Raw genomic sequence first — 25014 nt, 5'->3', positions numbered from 1 at the left:
CATTTAGGGTCAATGAACTTAGACCATGTTGGGGGAATCAACATCCAAATCTTAACCTGAGGTTAAGTTTTTGAAATGTCATCATAACTTAGAAAATATATGGACCTAGTTCATTAAAATTGGACATAAGTTTAATCAAGTATCACCAAACATCCTGCATGAGTTTCACGTCACATGACCAAGCTCAAAGGTCATTTAGGGTCAATGAACTTTGGCCGATTTGGGGGTATCTGTTGCAATCAAAACTTTAAAAGTTTTTGGATCTGATTCATGAAACTTGCACATAATAGTAATCAAGTATCACTGAACATACTGTGCAAGTTTCAGGTCACATGATCAAGGTCAAAGGTCATTTAGGGTCAATGAACTTTGGCCGAATTATGGGTACATGTATTTGTTGAATTACCATCATAACTATAAAAGTATATTGGTCTAGTTCATAAAACTTGGACATAAGAGTAATCAAGTATCACTGAACATCCTGTGTGCATGTTAGGTCACATGACCAAGGTCAAAGGTCAATGAACTTTGACAATAATGGGGGTATCTGTTGAATTACCATCATAACTTTGCAAGTTTATTGATCTGACTTTTGAAACTTGGACATAAGAGTAATCAAGTATCACTGATTATCCTGTGCAAGTTTCAGGTCACATGATCAATGTCAAAGGTCATGTGACGTCAATGAACTTTGGCCACATTGGGGATATTTGTTGAATTACCATCCTATAAAGTGTATTGGTCTAGTTCATAAAACGTGGAAATAAGAGTAACCAAGTATGTATCACTGAACATCTTGTGTTAATACAGACACTCATGCAAGCCGACTACATGTACATGTAGGTAATAGAATTCCGCTTATTTGTGTGTGTTTGATTAATAACAGTAATATCAGCAATTTCATGTACTTCTGCATCAAATTTCATAAATTAATTGTTTATATTTTTAATTAATTGATTATGCAAATAAAAGCATATGAAATTTGCCCTTAATTTGTTTTTTTTTAAATGTTTTTGCCTTTCAGTTTTACTCTATTTAGTAAGCTAGTAGAATGCTAATTTTGGGTGAGAGTATCAATTTTTACCTTAATAACATATATCAACAAAAAATTGCAAAAATATAATTTCTTATGCATTTTTTGTTTTTTAAATTTGCATTTCTTTGTTTTTTCAAAACTTTGTTTTTTAGTTGTTTTTTGTGATGAACTTTGTTAGAGACTTTTTTGCGATCATAAATAGCATAAAATAAATCCATTTGAACCAACAAAAGTAAAAATAATCATGCATTTGTGATTTTTGGTTGAAAAACACAATTTGCATCAAGTTTTTGAGCGATTTGGGGTCCGACATGCATGTACAAAATGTTGCGTAATTTCAAAACCGCCCCTACAGAAATTTAAGCGTGCCGCATGCTAGTAACTAGCATGCGACTAGCAGGGCGCTCGCTTAATAAGCGAGTGCACGCTAGCGAACAGTCCCTGCTCGCTAAAAGATCGCTTAACTATTACTCTGCATGCATATTACACGCTTATTAAGCTAGCCGCGTGCTAGTTACTAGCATGCCGCAAGCTTGTCGCATGCTTGCCACAAGCTTGAAAATTTCTGTGGGGGCGTGCTCCCAGGCATCGCAAATTTGCTCTTAAAAGATGCGCAAGACTTTTATAAAGTAAAAAGTCAGTGAGCGGTGCGTTAAAAAAATTTATTTAATGACGAAATTTGTTCGGGGGGGGGGGTGGTTCAATTGACCCCCTACCAGTTTGATAAGGGTTAATATTTTAATTAGGGGCCTACAATAGGCCGTAAATGCACACTCAGACTTAACTGAGAAATGAAACAAGCATGGTATACATGTACAATACATGTTCAGAATAGTGTGAAATATTGTAAACATTTTTTTTCTCATATCCAATGTATTTATTCATAATTAAATGTTTGGGGTAAGTTGAAACATGTTCCAACTAGTGCCTTCAATTTTGTTCCAACTAACCCAAGAGGCCCATAATGCTTTTTAAACTTACAGCACAAAAAAGGGACTTCACCATGGCATATTAATAACCTTATTTTGTAGCTTGGTACAAGTGTCCATTATACCCCCAAACAGGCGAACTTGATTTACATGTAAAAACTTCTCTGAGATAATTAAAAATTTCTGAAAGAGAAAAAAATTATTCAGAAGGTGAAAAACAAAAATTCCTTTCTAACTTCACCAAGCTTGTTGCACATGTGTTGTCTGTATTATGGTGGATGGCTGTTGATAATAGCCGTAAATTGAGGGCAGTATTGCATAAGTTTATTCAAAGGTGTAAAAGAAAATGACAATGTTTCAACTTACCCCGCGTTCCAACCAACCCCGCATTCCAACTAACCCCACGTTCCAACTTACCCCGAGTTCCAACTAACCTGTTCTCCCCTATTTGGTCAGAATCCAACAGAGTCAATGTGAATATAAAATTAGCAGTTTGGGGTCCATATTTAGTTGAATGTAATTAGAGCAATTTGTAAATTTTACTATTACATTGATAAAATTCTGTACAGCCGTGAAAAAAATGTCACACTCTACCATTACGCAAACTTCACCTGATCTTTGGCCAAGCTGGAATCTTATACTCCTCCTCGGCCTCCTGATCCACCTGCTCTGCCACCCCCTACCTGTAATACATGTAGGTCATACATGTACATGATACTGCCGCCAATTTTTGTTGTGAGCCCCCTTTGAAATGTATTGTGGTCATTTTCAAACGTGAGTGACATGACAATCGGAGACGGTTAAGGGCTCATATCTTTAAACTTAAAGGTTATGAATCAATCATGACTACTATATTATATACAATGTAGGACTGGCATGGGCCACTGCCAGTTTGATTTGAATTCTGCAATTAGTTTAGTAGATATATGATCGAAAAATGGTGCGTGAGTGACACGACAAATTTTGGACATGGGTTTCTGACCATTATCACTTATGATTGGATTCGTGCCAAAGTAGCTGTACAGGAGTACTGCGAGTACCCATACATGTACGTAAATAGTGTACCAGGGTAGGAATTAATTTTTTTTTTTAGGGGCTACTTTTTTTTACATTGGGGCTACCACTGAATATCTTGGGGCTATTTTCAAATTCATGGGGCTCCTTTTTTTTATCACATATCAGCAATTACCTTTTGACATTACGAGACTCACTGTGACGCCTTACAGCTCACAACATTTTTTTTAGCTCCCGGTGGTGGGGGAATGCCCTACAGGCCTTACAATAATCAACAGTGATCCCACCAGTCGCCTTCAGCTTCACACACTTCAGATTTGAGCCAATCGAGGCCCCAAGACTTTGTTGGCTTATTCAAACATTTAAGAAATCATATTTAAATGTTTAAGTGTGTTTTGACACCCTCACTCCACATCCCCTTTACAACCACACACACATGGGCTTATTTATTTTTCATCTTTAATGAACCATGAACAATGAACCCCCCCCAAAAAAAAATCTAAATAAAATTAATGAATAAAACAAATATAAATGAGAGAGGGAGAAAGAGAGAATTCAGATTAAATAATAAATTTAGAAAAAAAATAAAGGTTTTTTTTTCACGGTTAGAATCACTGGTGTGGGTGAGTGTTTGTGTGTGATTGTGACTATGAGGTACACTTGGATTGCATATAAATTATGTTAAAGAAATGAAATCAATATCTTACTGTCTATTCAAATTCCAACACATAGCCACAGGCTATGTACATGTATTGTAGGTTCATGTACCTTAAGTTTTTCGCAAGTTATTTTGAAAACGCAGATCTCCACAGAAAATGCCTTTCATTCTGGGAGAGTCTAAATTTGGTGAAAATGTATTCATTAATAACTTGAATATTCATCACAATGAAGAAATCATAAAGTGTTTTGACAGTTTTCAAAAATTAACATGAAATCTAAACTCTATCTGAAACAGAAAATCACCATCACTTAGGCCATTACTGATAGAATTCTCACTCAGAGCTCTAACTGGCTAGCTAACAGCATGCAAGTACCACACTCAAGCGCACCTATTTTTTTTTTTTAGATTGAGCCTTGTTTGATGATTTATTGTCTGATATTTACCCCTATTCAAGAAAGAAATTAAAAAGTTATAATTCACAACTATAAGCGAAGTGATTTTGACAAGCATAGACAGCGACTGTGAGGATAAAAGACTTGCACATCGTATGTGCTGTGAACAGGGATTTATTTCCTGAGCAATTAGAATTACTAGATCTATATCACAGAATTGTGATAACCCAAATGGGAAATGTGCGCATTAGATATTGCACATGGTGAAGTATGGAAAAACCATGGTATTGAAAAAGAGACACACTTGGCAATTTGAAACTGTGCTTATCGTAATTTGAAAGTTACTTGATTTTAGCTTTACAGATATTTGAATTTTTACATGTACGATATGGCTTCGCTGCTTATCCATCTCGCACTCTGACTCGACAATGTCGATAAGCAGAGCTGTCACAATCACCAGCTGATCGCTTACACAGCCTAGTACGAGACCGTACGATGCATGTGGTCTCGTTACCAGCTGTGCAGTCTAATCGTGCACGCGTACATATACATAAGCCATGCGGCAAGTGCGTCAACAATTCTAAAAAGCCTGTGCTAAAGACGATGCGTACTCCGCATCCCATATTGCAATGCGCGTTTATTTACAATCGCGAAGCTTCCGGTGTTGCGGAAGGCTCGGATATTGCATCGACCGTTCAACTTTGAAGCTGGCAAGGGCGATATAAAAGATGCGCTTGCTCTGCCGCCGGAGAACATAATTGTGTGAAGTATTTTTTACATTGTCGATGGTACATGTATTTTATTGGGGAGATTCTAAAATAAACAGTCGCCCCAAAGCATTGGGTTTTGAGAATTTTTAGGGGCGATTTGGGCTGTCATGGGGGCGAAATCGCCCGTCGCCCCCGTGTAATTCCGACGCTGTAGTGTACCTACATGTATTTAGCACATAAAGTTAGAATCAATCAAACCTCTATGGAAGATGGTGCCTTCCTATATACCGTGAGTGACACAACATCCAAAACGTGAGTGACAAGACAAATGCAAAAATTCAACATTTATCTCAACAATGAAATTATTTTTGGTATCATGATGTACAAGAGTGAAATCCCATCAACCATAAAACAAGCTTAATTACATAACAACTGCCTTCTTCAAAGTTGATAATGTATCATCCTGATGATTAATTCTTGGTTTATGGTCATATTTGCCCATCAACTCCCATTCCCTATACCATAACACATTATTGTCACACTCCAGCTTATACAGTACCACTCTCCTCTTTGGACGAGGAGGCTCTTGAAGGAGGTGTTATGTGGTCTTGGCATTGACATCAACTCAAACATTCTTTTTGTGGCCTGATTTCATTCAAAACTTTTATTCTTTCTCCATATCTGTATATGACAGTTTACGGGTTTACAATTCAGCATCCACAACTGATGGAAACATTTTCCTTGTAAGAAAGGTATTCTCAATTGTCACTCGCATCATCTGGCATGGTTTGGTAGCCAATGATGTCATGCACGACTCCTCTTTCTTGAAATATTGGATTAGGATATTATCCTTCTTTAATATTTTAGACATTGTCCAAATGGACTTGGCAGCTTCAATGTCTTTTTGTACACTGTATCAAACCACAGTTACTTGGCTGCACACTTCAGATCTTTTAGCAAATCCTTGAGAAACTTACAGGGATCAAGTTCAACTCATCAAGCATTTGTTTTCTCCTGAACACTGCTTGTATGTGGACCTTCCAAAGGCACTGTACATGTACCAAGTTCAGAGCTATGATTTTCAGCAAGAATCTTGCAAGCTGCTTTTCATTGCTTATCATATTTGATAATAATCCAAACCACAGGTAATACATGGAAAGCCGCAAGGTGAAAGACGCATAGAAAGTACCTGATTCTTGCAAAAAAGCCACAGTACAGTCTGTTGGTATTACCTACAACTACAAGTCATTAGCCTTTCCTTTTCTGAGCCCTTGGAGGCTTGGATGTTACACTGAAAGTCAATTCAGCATCCCCAAACATCAAATACTCCCCCTATACCTTCATATGGCATAGCTTTTTCCCCACAAGGTCCAGCTCAGTTCTAACCAGGGTACCCCCTCCCCAAGAAAAATTGATGTTCTTGAAAACATGGCAACTAAACCAAAGTTGCTCAAATGCAAATTTGGTCTTGGTTAGGACTTGTTGGGACCTACATATACATAAGTTACTCTATCAATTTGTTGTTTGTAATGCAAATCTACTCTGAACCCACATCGGCCGATCACGGTAGTTGCTGTGCAGGCCCTAGTTAATCACTAGTGGTATGGATGGTGGCCGAACAAAGAATAATTTTGAACCAGGCATGTAGCTACTTCAAGCAATATCCAAAATGCTCTTTTAAATCTCTTTATATTCTCACCTGAGATGTTCTTGCAAAAAATTTGTTTATTTCATGTCCTTGAATGCAAGCTTCGTGGCAAAAAAGGTTCACTTTAATCAGAAAGGAAAGATTTTTTACCGATTTTGAAAGAATGTTTGGTGTTCACAGAGATCTTGTCATACAATTTTCTACCATTAGAATATTCTAGTGATTTCTGCAAATTTCAAATAAGATCCCAGACCTTGCTAGGTTTAAACTTTTCTTAATTAAAGACAAAGGAATATTATTCGTAAAAAGATAGGTGAACGTTCTACTCATTTCCGTAAATGGAGACAGAGAATGTTCAAGTCATACCTACATGTAACTAACTTGAACCATCACCAAATCTTTATTCACTGTAAATATGTTTAATTGTTCATTATATGTATAGTAGTTTTTCTCTTAATATATTCATATTTTTGTGTTGATTGATTACGTTATTATATTCTTTTATCTCAGTACATCATCAGAATATGAATTAGGATCTGAGTATTCACCCGAATGGAAAGTTGTCAGGATTTTTGAAACTGAGGAAACCATAGAGAGGAAAGAAAATGGATGAACTCAATGTCGAATTTCTGTATTTCCATTGATAGGGGTGAAGTTGAGGAAACATAAAAAAATATTAGCCTTAAATAGGCCTAAATGATGTCAGGAACACAATTTTGACTCCATCATTGAATTTATGTTGTAAAATGCTTTAAAAATTATTCGATGTCCTTTTTTATACACAATATGAGACCGTGAGTGACACGACACAACTTTAATAGTTAATTTTAGCTTTAATAACCTTAACACATTGGACCAAGTTACTTTATATACAGTAAGGTATGGGAAAAATTGTATTTGCTCCTGTACTGGGATCAATTTATTTTCAGAATACACAGCTCTAGAAAACTCTTTTTTGTCTTTAAAACGTGAGTGACACGACAACCAGTTTTGAAAACTTTAAAGATCTACTTTTTTCAGAAAAACACTTCAGATAATTTTTTTTTGTTATTTATTAGGAGTTAGATACAATAGAGAGCTAGTATCTTGCCAACAAATATGCTTCTAATACAAATTTTATATTGTGATAGGCAATACGTAAATTTTAATGCAAAAATCAACATTTTGTAACATTAAATTTCCCTTGCACTAAATTCACTGTATTTCAAGACACAATGAATAATTTTACATAAATGAAATGGAAAAATATACCTTGACATGTCTAGTTTAAAAAACCATTAAAGCCTACTGATTTCTAGCAAGTTTTGATTTTCACCCCCATGTCCACTTTTGTTTGAAAATGACCTTATGCACACAATTAGCTCTATTGTTAAGCTTTAAAATGAGATATCAACTAGGCTGATAGGACCAGGGGTTGGCGATTTACAACATTTTTAGCTGTACACATTTTGCAAAATGTAACTCCGCCACCCTTTTTGGTGTACCAGCTCATGACATGTGACCTTACATCCCAACAAAACAATTGAGTACTAATCCAATTGAAAAAAAGAGGAAAGGTGATTTACACTCACTTGCAAAAAGTTGCTCAACATGGCTTCCTTGCCCTGTATTTTATTTAATTTTACTCTTTCTTCTTACATGTATCAACAGGTATTGGCTAAGACTGAAAAAGGGCAACTATGGATTGGGAAGGAATGTAAGTACATGTAGAACCATATCAAAATTACATTTAAAAATTCTGTAATTTTTGAAGTCTTGATGTGAGGAATAGGATACATATGTGCATAAATTTAGGGATATACATGTACCCACATTTATTGCAGATTGTTTTGTGTTCGTGATGGTTATCTGAAGAATACATGGATGCCAGATACATTTAATGAGGAGTACAGTGTATCCCCATAGTAGGATATAGCAAACTGCATTAGGTCCCATCAGAGGTATTTGGTTGGTTTTTAATGTCTTACTTGAATTTGAAAACTGCAATTACTCTGCTCTATCAAATAAAATGTTGCATTATAATGGAAACAGCTATTGATGTGAACCTACTTTTGTGATAACCTGAAATGCATGAACACCTTGTATTTTGTTTGTTCTTAATTCTTGAAATACAGGGATAGTATAGTCTGGATGTGGAGGCAGCATCATAACCCATTTTTAGAGGCAAGAACGATTATTGTATAATGTTTATGTGAGAAAGAGAGAGATAATTTCAAGAGGGAGAAAGAAAGAGTGGGATGGAAGGGGGGGGGTTACAAGTTTTCAAAATCTGACATGCTCCCCTACAAAAAGAAGCTGCACATTTTCATACTTAAATAATGACTATGGAGAGAGAGACGAGAGTTTTTGGGGAATAGGAATGATGGTTCTTGAGAATATCCAGAAAAGGTGCAGATGCTTTTGATTGGTAGAGGGCAAGTTTTTTCTTACTACATGTATTTAACAGTTTTGCCTGTGATCTGACTAGCTTCATGAAAAATAGCCCAAATTAAAGCAAAATTATGCATTATTTGCTTTATTCTTGATGTTTGCTGTTTCTTGATATTCAACAACTAAACATTAACACATACAGTCTGTCAAAAGATAGTGCATGCCCAAGTTCATTACATCTTTACAAAAAATTTAAATCATTAACATTCTCACAATTTAAACTAGGTATGTGAATAATAATTGAAATGTTAATCTGTTTCCCTTAATATACAATGAAAGGGGTGTATTCTCAATTTCATCAAGCACCTACACAGCACTGCGTATGACTTGCTTCAGGAGATGAACTACATCAATTCTGCTCAGTTTTCTGCCAGAGGAATCCAGCTCTACAATGTTTTGGAGAAAGATGGATATCTAAGTGATTGTAGGAACAGGAATCTTCTCTATTGTTTACATGCAGAAGCTTGTATACATTACGTAAGGAAATTTTTCCTTTACCTCTGTAAATGCTGAGCTACATGTACATGTAGCTGTAGTGCTGCACATTTAAGTTTTTGTATCATGAGTTGGCATCATATGTGAAACTTTAAAGACCCAGACCGGACCCAAAAATGAAATGACAAATGTATCAATTGATCGAAAGCTTATAAGCTACTAAATACAGCAATGTATGCTTTATGCATTTTTACCGCTTCCCAGCTGAGTATTTTGCTTAAGAGTATTCCAATCATGAGGCTTCAAACCTGGCTTAGAAAATAGGCTTTATTGTGCTTTTCACCTGCCTCGAGTCTGTGACGTTGTGTAAGAAGCGTCGTGATTCCATAGGTTTGTACACAGAAAAACTGGGTGATTTTTTTGCTTTCCAGATAACGCAATTATTCTCTTCACTTGTATCACAGAGGGATATCACATTATTTTTTTCCCACAAGCTTGAATTTATGAAATCTACAGTTTTGAACTAATTTTTGCCATATTTTATTTCTTGCTTGATTGGCGCAGATTTCAATTCTATCTGCATTTAGATTATGTATAACCAATTTTCCTGACATAGCAATTTAGGCCCAATAAGAGCCAAACAAAGAAATCACAAAAAAGGTAGCGAATAGTTGTAGGTTTACATCAATTTGAACAGTGAATAATTTTGAGTGCCATTTTCATCTGAAAACAAAAAAAAACATGAATCCATAACATGGAAATGGAAGAAAATACTCAATGCTTTTGTACACAAACCTATGGAATCACAACCCTCCAGACACAACGTGACGTCATTTCAAGGCGACGTGGGGGTGCTCAATCGAGGCGTACTTTGGAGGAGAAGTTTCTTTTGATTTTTTATTTAATATTTGTCAGAAATGGAAGGAGATATATTTTGGTATATTTGTATTATATGAATCATTACCTTTCTTTTGATATATGATTGTTTTTACACCGGTCAGGGTCTTTAATGCGAAAATTACATAGAAGGGAATAAAATCTTAACAGTAAAAATTGCCGGTCTTCTGAGAGTGTCATGACTTGCATACCAAAGAGAGTTCAGTCACAGGCCTAGGAAGAATGCATTCTAAAAACACAATGGCTTGAATTCACAAAGGTGGTTTTTAAAATCCTTGTTGAACCCATGGTTTATGCAGATTTCCTGTATATGAAATTAAATATGCTTGCATCGAAAAAATGTCCACTGCTGATGCACGCTTTTGTCACAGTGCGCCAAATTGACGCCTGTTGCTATTATTAAATATGCTATTTTATTCATGAGTCCACTGATTTAACAGTGGGCTCATTAATTCAAAACGGGACTCATGAATAAAATAGCGTACTTAACCATGGCAACAGGCGTCAATTTGGCGCATTGTGACCAAAGCGCGCATTAGCAATGGACACTTCAGTATAGTTGGCAAATTAAGCGTAATCCGTACAGAAAATCTGCATTAACCATGGGTTCAGCCGGTGGATTTCAAAACCACCTTTGTTAATTCGGGCCATTGTTTTTTCTTTCTCACTCAATCATTGTTTGGATAGGATTATTGTATGTTTTTCACACTTCACTTTTTGTCCTTAAGGGGGGGGGGGTCTTAGCACAACCAATTTCCAGGGGTTAAGCTTAGCCCACTTTGTTTTCACACTACGTTTTTGCAAAGTGGGCCAGCACGGTAAATAGTATGGTACATGTAGTATCTGGCCAATGCAAAAAAGCAGGCTTAGCCGGCTAACTGTGGTGCTTAGAGATGTAGTATGAATTGAACTAGGCTAAGGAAGAGTGGGGCTAAGCATTAGCCAGTCACAGAAGTAGAAATTGCATTTTAATCACCCTTTGTGTGGCAAAGTCATCAAATATTCATGAGCTGTGTGATAGTCTGGGGTTAAGGCGTTAACCCTGGCTTAGTATTGAATAGTATGGGGAAATACATGTAAGATACTAATTTTTGTTTTGCGTGCATAGCAGAGCGAGACTATGAGGACATCGCAACCGTTGCCAAAGTCGGAAAAGCGGCACCTAGTTTGAAATCCTAACCATGGTTAAGTTTTTGAAATGTCCTCATAAGTTAGAAAGTACATAACATTTAGACATAAGGGTAAATGGTGTATCACTGAAGATCCTGCCTGAGTTCAGGCCACATGACGAAGGTCAAAGGTCAAATAGGGTCAACAAACTTTAGTAATGTTGGGTTACGTATAAATTTATGGAACTGTTAAACATGTAAGTTTAAAAGTTTATGGATCCAGTTCCTGAAACTTGGACATACTGTAAGAGCAACCATGTATCCCTGAATGTCCTGTGCATGTTTCAGGTCACATGACCAAGATCAACAGGCATTAAAGGTCAATGAACTTTGGCCATGTTGGGGGTATTTGTGGAATTGTCATCATAACTTACAAATTTTATTGATCTAATTCATGAAACTTGGACATGAGAGCAATAAATTATCCCTGAACATCCTGTGGGAGAATCAGATCACATGATCATGGTCGAAGGTCATTTAGGGTCAACAAACTTTGGTAATGTTGGGTTACGTATAAAGTTATGGAACTGTTAAACATGTAAGTTTAAAAGTTTATGGATCCAGTTCCTGAAACTTGGACATACTTTAAGAGCACCCATGTATCCCTGAATGTCCGGTGCATGTTTCAGGTCACATGACCGAGATCAACAGGCATTAAAGGTCAATGAACTTTGGCCATGTCGGGGTTATTTGTTGAATTGGCATTGTACATGTAACTAAAGGCCTGGTCACACCGCCCGAGCGTTGTTGGAGCGGAGAGAAAAAATCATCACCGCTCGCTTCCGTTCACCATTTTTGTTTTCGATTTTTTCCCCAATTTTGTGAGCGAAATTCGACTCTCTCTCCCTACTGCTCCATGACCGCTCCAACAACGCTCGGGCGGTGTGACCAGGCCTTTAGAAAATTTATGGATCTTGTTCATGAAACATCTAAGGGTAATCAAGTTTTGAATAATTGTTTTGCTTATACATCTTGAGTCATATGATCATGGTCAAAGGTCCTTGGGTCAATGGACACATCATACATGTATGAATATTTTCTTTTGTGAATAATTATTCAATATAGCTCTGTTTTCAAAGCCTGCATTTCTGCTATATCGAATTGCGCAATGCAGGTGAGACTGCCAGAGGTATTCCACTTGTTTTTTTTTGTCAGATCTGTAATTTGACATGGACATGAAGCAAAAAGAGTCTGCTCGTGTTTCTTTTCCCAACATGTTGTTTATTTATAAATCTAAATGATTTGTTTTATAGGCTGATCAAGATACCTTTGGACTGCAGTTTCTTGACATAGCTCTTCAGAGCTTAAGGAAAGGTATTTATGATTTTTCTCAATAATTGTTAGATTCAAAGCTTTTATTAAAGACTCAGACTGGGCTTATAATGAAATTGACAAAGCATATACCAATTAAACAAGCTAAAGAACCCCCCTAAACACGGTAGTGGAATGTATATTTGCCGCTTGACAACTGAGTATTTTGCTTAAGGATAGCTCCAATAATCAAGTTATGAGAATAGGATTTATTGCGCTTTTCAACATCCTCAAGACTGACGTCATTCTGTGTTAGAAACGTGATTCGTGATATGTTGTTTTTATAAAACTGGTGTTTTTTTTGACCTAAAATTCAGATTATGTAGTTTATTTTCTTTGCTTCTAACACATCATATTCTTGCATGATTCATGTTGATGAAACCTTATATGTCATTGGATTAATAGTTTTTACAATGTTTTATTTCCCACTTTTTGGTACAACTGCATTTAGATTATGTGTAACAGGTTTTATAGACATAGCACTTTAGGCCAAATAAGAGCCAAACAAAGAAATCACATAAAACATAGTCAAGAGCTGCAGGTCTCTATCTAATTGAGCACTGAATAATTGTCAGTGCCCTTTTCCTCTGCAAATTGAAGAAGAAAAAATTCATAATCTGGAAGTCAAGAAAAGGATAAATCTTTTCTATGTACAAACCTTTGTAATCACAACTCTCCTGAAACAGTATGATGTCGCATAATTAAGGTCAAAGAAGCTTGATGAAGCCAATGGTCGAAACTCATGGAATTAAGTTGTTCTTAACCCTAAAAGGACTTGGCTATTTGAGATGTATTGATGGGGGGAGGAGGGGGGTGCCCTCATGGCCCCCCTTGTGATCTCAGCTGCCGTTCGCGTGATCGCGCCAAAATTTGGCATGCGCATTCTTTACCACATAAACTACTAGCTAGTATTAAAAGAATTGAAAATAATTTTTTACTTGTTATGAATGAAATATGCAAATTTACTTGAATTTTGATTTGTATTATTTACATATTTAACACCCAATTTCAATTCAAATTTTCTTACTTTTTTTCCAGTGTCCTCTTTGTAATCTTATTTAAAGGTTTCCACAAAGTAAATTGTAAAAGCCAATTTTTTCCTAAGTATTTTGTTTTTAGAATTTCTTATGTATTTCCTTGTTTTTTTCATATTTTGTTTTTATTGTTTTTTCCAATGGAAATTATCACAGACAATTTAACTAATTTAAACCCTGAATTAATGAAGCAGAACAATTCGAATGAAAAATAATCACCCTTTTATGAATTTCATCTCCCGAAGACTTTGTACACAAAAGTCATGTGGCATTGTGATGCTATAACTGTATGTCATTTCTCAAAATTTGCGCAAGACTTCAAAGAAAAAAGTTAAAAATTTTGCAGCGCTATTTTTTTGCATTTCGGAAATAATCGCGCGAAGCCTGGGGGGGGGGTCATCATGGCCCACAGTCCTTCTAGGGTTAACCTTGATTCATACCTTTACCATACCTGAAAAATAGATGAAAGTCATGAAAAATCGAGTTATATTATTCTGCCTGCAGGATAATGTTACTTTTCCCCCAAATGTGGAGATTTGTAAATTTTAATTCTGATCTGACAGTATTTGGAAACATAGTGATTCCTAGATTACCAAAGACCCCCCCAAAAAAAAAATGTGTGAAAAAATAGAGATACAGTGTATGCAGACTTCTTTCTTCTATATCATGGTCAAACTGTTTTCTTATTATTTCAACAGTTTCTGATGCCCTGCGTAATAAGAAAATCCTCCGACTCATTGCAAATTTGAAGATTGAATTGATGAAATACAGTGAATCTTCCACCAGTGTTTCGCTTAGCAAATTGAGGAGATACAATTCTGAATTGTGCAATCTGGAAATAGACAAAATGGTAAATACGAAATATGGACTAGATCTAAATTACATTATGTATAAACCTCTTCATGTGATACATTTGTTTTTGTAAATACCAATTTATCTGCATGTAAATGAATGAATCTCTTACAGTGTACAATAATTCAGAATTTGCAGGAACCCACCAAGGTTTAAGTGTGACTTTCAATTATCACACCAACTTCCCAGTTGCGTGCAGTACATGAATATAACGTGTTAACATACATGTATTGGTCAGGTCATGCTCAGGAGAAGCATGCTACTGTGTATTAATCAATTAGATTGAGTGTTAAATATCCTGTGTACACATGACTTAGACCCTAATTCAGCTAGATTATTTCAGACCAGAATTGGGGAGGGGTTCATTAGCCCTTCAGATCTCAACTGCTAATTTTGCGATAGCTTCGAAAAATTTACACGCCTGTAGAGCTGAATGTATACTACAAGTCTAGTAAAATTGATTGTTTATATATCTTTAATAATTACTAGTACATGTAGTTAGATTTAAAAATTATACAAATAAACGTATGGAATTTGCCCTAAATGTGTTTTTTTGTGCATGTTTTTGCCTTTTACTCACTTTATACAGTATTAGCATCCTAATTTTTCGATGAAAATATCAGGTTTTACATTTTTAACAAACAATTATCTACAAAAAATTGCCAAAATATAAGAAATTCCTTATGTATTTCATTTTTTAAATTCTTATGTATTGTCCTTTTTAATTTTTTTTTATAATTTGTCGGTCGACCCTTCTGCGATTATAAATTTGCAGGAAATAAATCCATTTAAACTGGCAAAAGTAAAAGTAATCATAAATGATATTTGGTTGAAAGACAATTTGCATTATTTGACTTTAGTGCATCAAGTCACTTTTTTGAGCAATGTTTGGTTTAAAATGCTCTTGAAAAATGTTGAGAGTAATTTCGGAACCTGGGCATCGCAAATTTGGTCTCAAAAGATGTGCAAGACTTGAAAGTAAAAAGTCAGTGAGCGGCACAGTAGCATTTAGAATTTCAAAATCACAAGATGGGGGGGGGGTCAAGTTGATCAGTTAAGGTTAATATTTAAATTCCCCTCTGGAGTTTTTGCTACTGCCCACACTTGTCTGTACTCTTTAATTCAAGTGCATGCACTAGTGATGCTTCAAAATTTAAGGAGTGAGCTTGAAATTCTTGAAGTTAGTAACAAATCATGCTGAATCCAAGTATTGTTGCTTGACTGAGACTGATTACATTCACGATTCTACTTATTTTGTATTTTTTAAAATCTCATTCATGTTTATGACTGGAATTATGTCCCTGACAATAAATCAAATGATAAAGTAAAAAAGCATTGAGAAATTTGTGAAAAAAATACAATACAAATTAATTTCAATTTCATATTTTGTCATATATTCAAATAAAGGCCTCTATAAAAAGTGTGTAGACCCAAAAGTATCATATTTACACCTTTACATGTACTTCTTGCCTTGCTCTTTGATCAACCAAAAAAGCACAGCATAGTGAGCGTGATCATTGTAAAATTAAGTCCACCTCATTAAGAAATTGATTTGAACTATAACAAAATCATACAAGCATACATGTACATGTAATATACATTTAGGGCAGGTCCAAGCTATTGTCCCCTCTGAAGCCAAAGTTAAATCTGCCTAAATCTAACATATTGTATGTCATTTCAAAGCTTAGACTCTGAAGTTTTTTTCCCCTTTTTTGTTCTTCCGAAATCGTAAAGTTAATGAATGCCAAGGTCACGATTCTAAGAAATCATTAATTAGTGTGACGTACGGGACATATTTTTTGATCTGCAGATAATGCAAATTATATATTTGTAAATATTTCTGTTGGGACATTTTAGAAAAAAATTATTTTGAAAATTAATAAATTAAGTTAATTATCTAATGGCCAACAGGCAGTGTCCCGTATGTATCAATTTAGCATGTGTTATTTTAGATTCTATGTAAGGAAGAGTTGAATAGTTTTCTTCACGTTTTGGAGAGTTCTAATTATATTACTCTACGTCCAAAACTTGAAGTAATTTTACTGAATTAATTTTATGTTTGATTATATAAGCTAATTAAGCTTTGTGACGTACAGGACAAATGTGTGACATACAAAACTGCCGGGACACACCATATTTTATACATAGGATTTCTATGTAATTCTATTTAAGGGTTATTTTTCAATTAGGAGCAAAGATAAAATTGATATAAATGATATTATTACCTATACAAGGTATTTTAGCAGATAAATAAAAGTCATACATGTAGTTGACTGGCCTTGAGGGAAACATCGAATAGCCTATGTCGCCCTAAAAAGAACCATATTGCCCTCGTCTAAAGACTCGGGCCAATATGATTCTGTTGCGGGCGACATATTTGATGTTCCCCTCAAGGCCAGTCAACTACATGTATATCAGTGGTTGAATATTGGTAAAAAGCTGATAATAAAGTTATGATGAATAATAAATAACAAGGGTGCATACATTAGCATACTTGTTAACATTTTATTGATTAAATATTTCATGATTATAAAGTCATGAAGTATTTGTTTTGTTTAATCATATATATATTATATTAGAAATATCCATCAGTCATAATAATCCATGTAAAACTCAACTTACTTTGGTTGACATCATTTAATTATAAATTTTGATGAAATTTCACTTTCCCCATTCGTTTTACACATGTACAAATGTCCCGTACTTCATAGCGCAGATGTTTATATTTTGAGCTATTACATAATATCATTTCATTCATGGCTTATGAAACTTGATAAGATACAAGATGAAAACATGATAATGAGAGATTTCCATATTCCAATTCACAGAGTTTTAATGGCAAAAAAAAAAAATCAGCTTTTAATTAAAATATTACATCGTTAATGGAATTGTAGATCACTGATATTTTACTGAATAAAGAGGGTATAACTGGCCTTCCAAAATCCATAAAAGATTCTCTGTTGTTCATTTATTTTTTATGTCATACAATTTTAAATGTCCCATACGTCACAAGTCAAATAGCTTGGACCTGGCCTATACTAGATTTTTCATCAAATTTTATAAAAAAGAAGAATAATATATTGGAAATAAGGTAATATTTCTCCACTTAAGAGCTTTTTTTTTCAAGCTCATGTTGTGAGTCATGCTTGAAGCATGACGTGGCTCAAGCCAGAACTCTTCATTATTGTGCAATACCATAGAATTCACAACAGTTATTGCACAATATTCATATTAAAGGAAAAAGATATATTCACAAAATGTGGAATTCCCCAGTAGTATTTGGAATTCCCCACTAAAACATTGAATGGTCGAACCCATGCAAAACCGAAGCACCCATGTATGGATTCTTTATAGTGACTCTTGTACTGTGTAATGATCTCAGCTGTAAAGAGAACTCTCTTTCCCACAATTTATTTTCTTAATAGCAAAATGTTTTGGGTGAGTTCAGAATAACTTCCTTTATTTGAATATATAGTAGAATAGTACCACCTTCAGTATACTATACAGTGCGTCCCCCAAAAAACTATACACTTTTGAAACGGCTGCCACATAACAAATGTAGCACTTTGGGGGAAAAGACTTATAGATATGGAAAGCCAATAAAGTCAACTTTCAAATGACACCAAAAAGTTGGAAAATTATTCATGCTTGAGCGAGCACTGCCCACTGAAACAAAGGGTATGCAAAATAGGGTGGGCTGGAATTAGGCTTCCAATTTCTTTCAGATTTTTTGTTTGGTACTTGCAAAGTTGAAGGTTATGTGGTGAATTAAAGAAGATGTGATCAGTTTGTTGTTTGTGAAAATTTCATACGTTATTAAATTGAAATTTAATGCATGAGTGATAATGAAAGGCAATTTTTAGTGCAGCTTTATCATGTGGATCATGTGGATCTCAACAATGTGTTCATGACAGTAAGGAGAAGAGGGCGGTAATATGACTTAGGTAGGTGAAGTAAGTTGATGGGATAAAGGTCAACAGAACATTTAGCAACCCCTCCCTCCATCTCTACCCCTCCCCCACTTCTCTCCTGAGAGACTAAGCTTGGCTAGGCTGGGCAGGAATCAGTCATACAGTTTTTTTGAGAGGTTAGTCCTTTGGAACCTACAAAGCTAAGGGTGTTATGCTATTCATGAGTGAGATAAGTTTGGTTTTAATAGGCAAATTTCATGAATTACTAAGTTGAAATGTAATGTATGAGTGAACAGGAATTGTAATTTTAGTGTAGCATATTCATCTTGTGGACCTCAGAAGTGTGTTCGTGAGAGTCAGAGTAATGTGATGGTACTTGTACCTGTTACAAGCAAGAGGGCGAGATATGCTAAGACTTGGTTAAAGGGGCATTCCTCTTCTTTTTGTCCTTTTACAAATTAAAAGTCATATGTACCCTCCCCTCTTTACCTCCATTTCCCAGCCCCCCCCCCTCTCTGTCTCACCTCCTGGATTGTAGCCTTTTCAAAACTTAACTGGCAAATGACCGGTTGCTGATGGTCAGTTTGAATGATTACCAAAAAAATTAATGATGATTATTGGAAAAAAATGAATGTTTGATTGATCACATTGCACATTGAATGAGTTGATTTACTGATAGATTGTTGATTAAATGATTGATAGGAAAAAGTTGATGCCCTAATTCATAATTAATCATTAAACCAACATTCTGCTCTGGATTTCACGCGTACATGAGATTAGCCATCAGTCTCTCAATCGGAGGGGTGGGCGGGAAAGAGGGAGGGGGCGGGGGCTGAATGTTCTGTTGACCCTTATTTCATCAACCTACTTCTCCCACTTAAGCCCTATCTCACCCCCTAATTCTCCCAACTTGCCGACTCCCATGAAAACATTGCTGAGATCCCCATGATAAAGTTGAAATGCTGCCCCAAAAGAGATCCAAATGATAGAGTTGAAATGCTGCCCCAAAAGTGTAATTTGTGTTCACTCATGCTTTAAAGTTCAATTTAATAACTAATAAAATTTGCTTAAGCTATCAAAACTGATCACGGTTGATCATTAATTTATCACAACGCCCTTAACTTTGCAAGTTCGAAAGGATTTACCTCTTAACAACTGACATAAATTGGAAGGCTAATTCCAGCCCACCCTAATTTTCATACCCTTTGTTTCAGTGGGCAGTGCTCGCTCAAGCATGAATAGTTTTCCAACTTTTTGGTGTCATTTGAAAGTTGACTTCATTGGCTTTCCATATATGTGAGTCTTTTTCTCCAAAGTGCAAGGTTTTTTATTTGGTGGCCATTTCAAAAGTGTATAGTTTTTTTTGGGACGCGCTGTATATGGGCATATTTGCCACCATCTCAAATTGTATTAAATCAAGAATGAGTATTATATATTTCACTTGAGCATTGTGAATTTGGTCTTGAGACTCAAAAGGAAAGTAGATGAGAGTGATGTAATTTATTAACCAGATACAGCCCACGGTCGTATTTGTCCCTGAACCCAGATCTTGGCCATCACGTGTTGATGTGATATTCGTTTAAGCTTGCATGCACATCACCCACAATGCATTGCTCAAAACAATAACAATTTGAGTTTTAGATTTAAGTGTTGAAAAGTTTTCATTAAAAAAAAAATGATGTGCTGTTTTTAATATGTGTAGTATGAAAATTTGGCTATCAATTTTAAATGTATGTAGCTCTAAAGTTGCTAAATAATGGCGGCACTTCTCAAAATTGTTTTTCTGTGGTTATCATTTAAAAAAAAATCATTGTATTTATGAACAACATGAAATGAATTGTCTTTAATGAGCGAAAGTAAAAGAATGATTTAATTTGAATCTTGTTTAGAAACAGAATTTGCAGTGGATTTTTTCCTGAAATCACACTTCCTAGCAATCTTGGTCCTGACATGCATTTTTTAAACATCAAGTTGCATAATTATGTGTACCCAGACGTAGTGAATTTGATATTTAGATTTGGATGACTCTTGGAAGAAAAAAAACATTATGTTGCAGCATGACCCTTCTCACGCTATAGATTTATCACAAAAATATTGAGGGGGAGGGAGGGGAAGGGGCTATTAATTCCACCCAGGCTATTTACATGTACATTGCGGGGTCAAGGCCTGTGATATATACTTTTATGATTTTTGATATTTTTATTTAGACTTCTTTATTGTAATAATTGAAAATGTATGTGAATTTCTCTTTTAAAAAAAATTGTTGTCAAAATTGTAGTATATGCAGTGAAATGGAGTAGAAATATAAATGGAGATCGATCCCTCTTTCATGTACATGTAATAATTTTTTCCTTCCGTTTAGAAATTTGTGGCCAGCTTCTTTGGTTTTGAAGAGCCAAGAGAACTTTTTGACATACTCTGGAGAATCCTTGGATCTTCTGAAGAGGGCGCTGTTTCATTAGTCCAACAACCTGAGAATAATGAAGTAGAGCCGGAATGGATTCCTATAGAACATATACAGATTGCCCAAAGACAGTCTTCAAGTAAACCACATCATAGTGTAAGCACTATCTTCATTTTCACCCCATGTGTCTAGTATCGATAGTAAAAGTAATCTGTTGGGGTGTTGCAAGAAACTAGCGTTTAGTTGCAAATCTAGCATAAGTCTCAAACCAATCGTACATGTAAGTCTAGCAATTATAAGGAAGGCAAGTTGCATTCCATTCTATTATAAATCAAGCCCGAGCTTTGCAATTGGTTGCTAATCAAGGGTAACTCATGTTGGATTTGAGGATACTCAGTACTTGCAAAATTTGCAGTTGATACATATTCTACTTATTGTCCATAGACACCTGTACAAATTTTAATGTTCTAAATTAGTTGTTTTCTGTATATATTGAAGGAAAGCCATTTCCAATCTCTGTAGGCCTTGACGGTAATCATATGTAGAGGTGTTGTTGCTCAGTTGATAAGTCTCTGGACTTTGGACCATTAGATCTGCAGTTCAAACACCATCTTAGTACTTGTGTCCTTTGGCAAAGCATTTATGTACATTTGCCGCTCTCACCCAGGTGTAGTAAATGGGTACCGTGTAGGAAGAAATTCCTTGAATGCTTGAGTGTCCAATCAGGATAGCTATGCTAAAGCCGGGGTAAAAGTAAGCAGCGCTTTAATAGAAACGTTTGTATCAAGCGCTATATGAATGTTGCGTATTATTATCACGACTTCACTCTGTTTCGTATTAATGTCATCTATCAATCACCTAAAAATATTTTTTTCCAAATTCTGATCTCTGAAGTATATTTTAAGGACAGATATAAAAGAAATAAAATACACTCTTTATGCACTGGCAAATATTTATACATGTTTATATTAGGACATGTACTTAATCCAGCTCAGAATTTGGTACTGCAAGAGCATCAAATTGCTTTCATTTCTTTCCTCCATACTATGAAATTATTTTAGCTAGATTTTCAAAGTGCTTTTTAACAGCAAATAATACAAATAAAATTTCTGGGCATTGTTATACATGTACTTTAAATTTAAAGTCCTCTTGTTTCTTTCTCTTCATGAGATGGCATAGATGTTATCTTGGAAATCACACTTGTATGACATTGATTAAAAACAGGACTCATCCATTTGGCCACACAAAAGTAGACTTCTAAAAATTATTGCCTTATTGTCAAAAGTTATGGTTGCAACTCCCATTTCATAAAACATATTAAATACACAATACACCTATATGTGTATGACAAACTATGCAGATGTTTTATTTTTTCACCTCAGCAAGTTTTCATGTCAATTTTTAAGATCTATCCAATATAACAAAATTTAATTCTGCATGGAACATGTTTTAAAATTTCATCCATTTAAGGTTTAAATTTCAATGTGTAAAAATGTCAATAAGCACACATGCATGATAAAATATATTGGATAATCACTGTTTAGTGACTTATTTTTCTTTGGTTCACTAGTTCTGAGAAAATCATACTGGGTCAGTTGAGAACCAGTGTGTTCGACCACTACCAACTCGGAACTAGCTCTTATGTATCCTTTTTATTTTTATTTCAGAAAAAGAAGAAGTCCCGCCGCGATGGGAAATCTAGACCAGGTCATGCCTCACCTGAGTCTGTCCCGCAGCCCTCGGGTAAAAACAAGAAAGTTGTTACCAATCAGAAGGGTCAGATGTCATCGGCATGTACTTCCAGGTCAGGGCGATTATCTGGTAAGAAATCCACTGAACTCTCCGGTGCAAGAAATATTGATAGTCATCATGGACCAGCATCTACCAATGGCAGTGAGGTGACATCACATAGAGCAGGATCTTTTGGACCTTCTGGAGGAGGGGTTCATGGATCAAATCAATGTCCTTCTACTGCAGAAGATTGGATCAAGAGCTATAAACTCAGGCTCGCTTGTAAGAAATGTTTCACCAAGGCAGCTCGCAGCCATGGCTACAGCAGTTACAAGTGAGAATTATCAGTGTGCATTTAACATAGAAATAATGAGGAAGAATTTTTTCCCAGAAGTTTCAATGCATTTTGACCTTTGACTTTGTACACAAAGTTTAAAAATGAGCCAAAATGAGCCATTTTTGGCACGACATTTTCTCATAAAAAGTCACATGGTGTTGCAGTGTTGTACAGTATCTCGCGAATTTGGACTCGAAAGTTGCAGAATACTTCCAAGACAAAAGTTATACAATTTTGCGGTGCTATCTTTCTGCATTCCGGAATAATCACTCAACGTGGGGGGGAGATGGCCCTTGTCCTTTTAAAATGTGTTACTGAGAATTCCTGCAAGTTTTGGACTGGGCTGATCAATTTTTCCTAGTTAAAACATATAGCTTCATATAATAAGCCAATTTGGAAAATCTAGATAGGGTGTAAAGTTAATCATTACATTTCATCAAATTGTATTTTGAAACTACATGTATAGTATGTTATCAATCACATTTGGAGTAATGTTTTTTTTTGTGTATATTTGATTTATTATTGGTAACTGAAATAGAATCTATAAAGGCAAGCATATAGAGATGTAACATGGTTATTTCCACTCAGAGAATTCCAACCAGAAGAAGCGCATCTTTGAAGAGATGATACTTTATACTTGGAAATTGGATTGTGGTATTAGTGGATTCATTTTTTATAATCCTGTAAATTTGAAATGATATAATGTGGATTGAGAATTTGGGTTTCATTATCCTTAAATGGTCGGTCCCAGATGTAAATAATCATATCTGATTGATAACTGTGAAAAAGCTCATTCCAGTCTATTGTCATCATAACTTCAAAATGTTATGGATGTACATGTAGTTTATGAAACTTAGACATAAGAGCAATTAAGTATTTCTGAACATCCATGCAAGTTTCAATTCACATGACCAAGGTCAAAGGTCATTTAGGGTCAACAAACTTTGATAATGGGTAATACCGCATAGGGTCAAAGGTCATCTAGGGATCAAAAGGTCACTTGATATGGCCCATCCTTTTTCTCAAGGTGTCAACTTGCTCTCATTTCTTTATATGTGCATCAGTTTTTTAAAACGCGGTACAAATGATCTTTGTGTATTACCACATATGTGTTCCTGAGGATGATCAGGTCATCTAGGGGTCAAAAGGTCAAGTTTTTATTCAAATCGCTCTCATTTCTTTATTTCTGCATCAGTTGTGTAACTTGTGTTTACACTTGGTACAGTGATCGTTACGTAACCTGTGTGCTATTGAGGATGATTGGGTCAAAGGTCTTCTGGGGGTCAAAAAGTTATGTTTTTGTTCAAATTGCTCTCATTTCTTTTTTCTGCATCAGTTGTGTTTAATACTTTTGGTACAAATGATCCTTGGGTATTACCAATTGTGTGTTTATGACGATGTGTCATAGGTCATCTAGGGATCAAAAGGTCACATGATATGAGGTCATGTCCATCCTTTTTTCAAGTTTTTGTTTAACTTGCTCTCATTTCTTTATATCTGCATCAATTGTGTTTACTATTAGTACAAATGATCTTTGTATATTGCCACATGTGTGTTCTTGAGGATGATAAGGTCAAAAGGTCATAATAGGGGACAAAAGATCATATTGCATAATTTATTGATCGTGACATCAGGCGAGACTCGTGGTTCATGAACCTCTTTATTTTTAATACTACATGTGATAAATGACATGTGATATAAATAAAAAAACAATTTCATACATAGAATGCAGGAATTAATTGGTGTTTTTTTTTCACTTCTCACGATTGTATCTCTTTTATAGGCTGAATACAAATCCAACCCATTTTCCAAAGTGCACAAGAGACTACTTACTGTGTCAGTTGGCTAGGAAATGTGAGGATGGTCAACCAGCTGTGTATGGTATCATACGCTCCTGTTCCAGTGATGCCAAACCCAACCTCTGTGAAGACTTCCTGAATAGGGATCCATGCAAGGTAAGACCTAAAGGTCAAGTCCACCTCAGAAGAATGTTGATTTGAAACAATAGAAAAAAATCAGACAAGTATATTGCTTCAAAATTTCATCAAATGCGGATGACATTTTAAAGTATGCACAATTCTGTCACATGCAAATGAGAGAATCGATGATGTCC

The 25014-nt window shown here is 35.4% G+C and overlaps 1 protein-coding gene across 4 annotated transcripts in view; it reads left to right on the top strand.

Moving 5' to 3' along the window:
- Positions 1-25014, top strand: part of LOC121414569 (helicase with zinc finger domain 2-like) — a 147270-nt gene that overhangs the window by 16480 nt on the left and 105776 nt on the right. For 3 of the 4 annotated variants that reach the window (XR_005969913.1, XM_041607789.1, XM_041607775.1), the window contains exons 2-9: positions 8041-8086; positions 8505-8553; positions 9100-9297; positions 12575-12635; positions 14365-14516; positions 20792-20989; positions 22501-22898; positions 24685-24856. Coding sequence is in view for 3 of the 4 variants with exons in the window: in XM_041607789.1 (XP_041463723.1) it covers positions 8070-8086; positions 8505-8553; positions 9100-9297; positions 12575-12635; positions 14365-14516; positions 20792-20989; positions 22501-22898; positions 24685-24856 (1245 nt within the window). In the remaining variant the exon portion in view is untranslated. Of the gene's footprint in view, positions 1-8040; positions 8087-8504; positions 8554-9099; positions 9298-12574; positions 12636-14364; positions 14517-17858; positions 17957-20791; positions 20990-22500; positions 22899-24684; positions 24857-25014 lie in introns of those variants that run through there. The other variant, XM_041607881.1, reaches the window with a different exon arrangement.

This window comes from Lytechinus variegatus, chromosome 1, assembly GCF_018143015.1.
Source record: "Lytechinus variegatus isolate NC3 chromosome 1, Lvar_3.0, whole genome shotgun sequence".
NCBI lineage: Eukaryota > Metazoa > Echinodermata > Echinoidea > Temnopleuroida > Toxopneustidae > Lytechinus > Lytechinus variegatus.
This window is presented reverse-complemented; position numbering and strand designations above follow the sequence as displayed.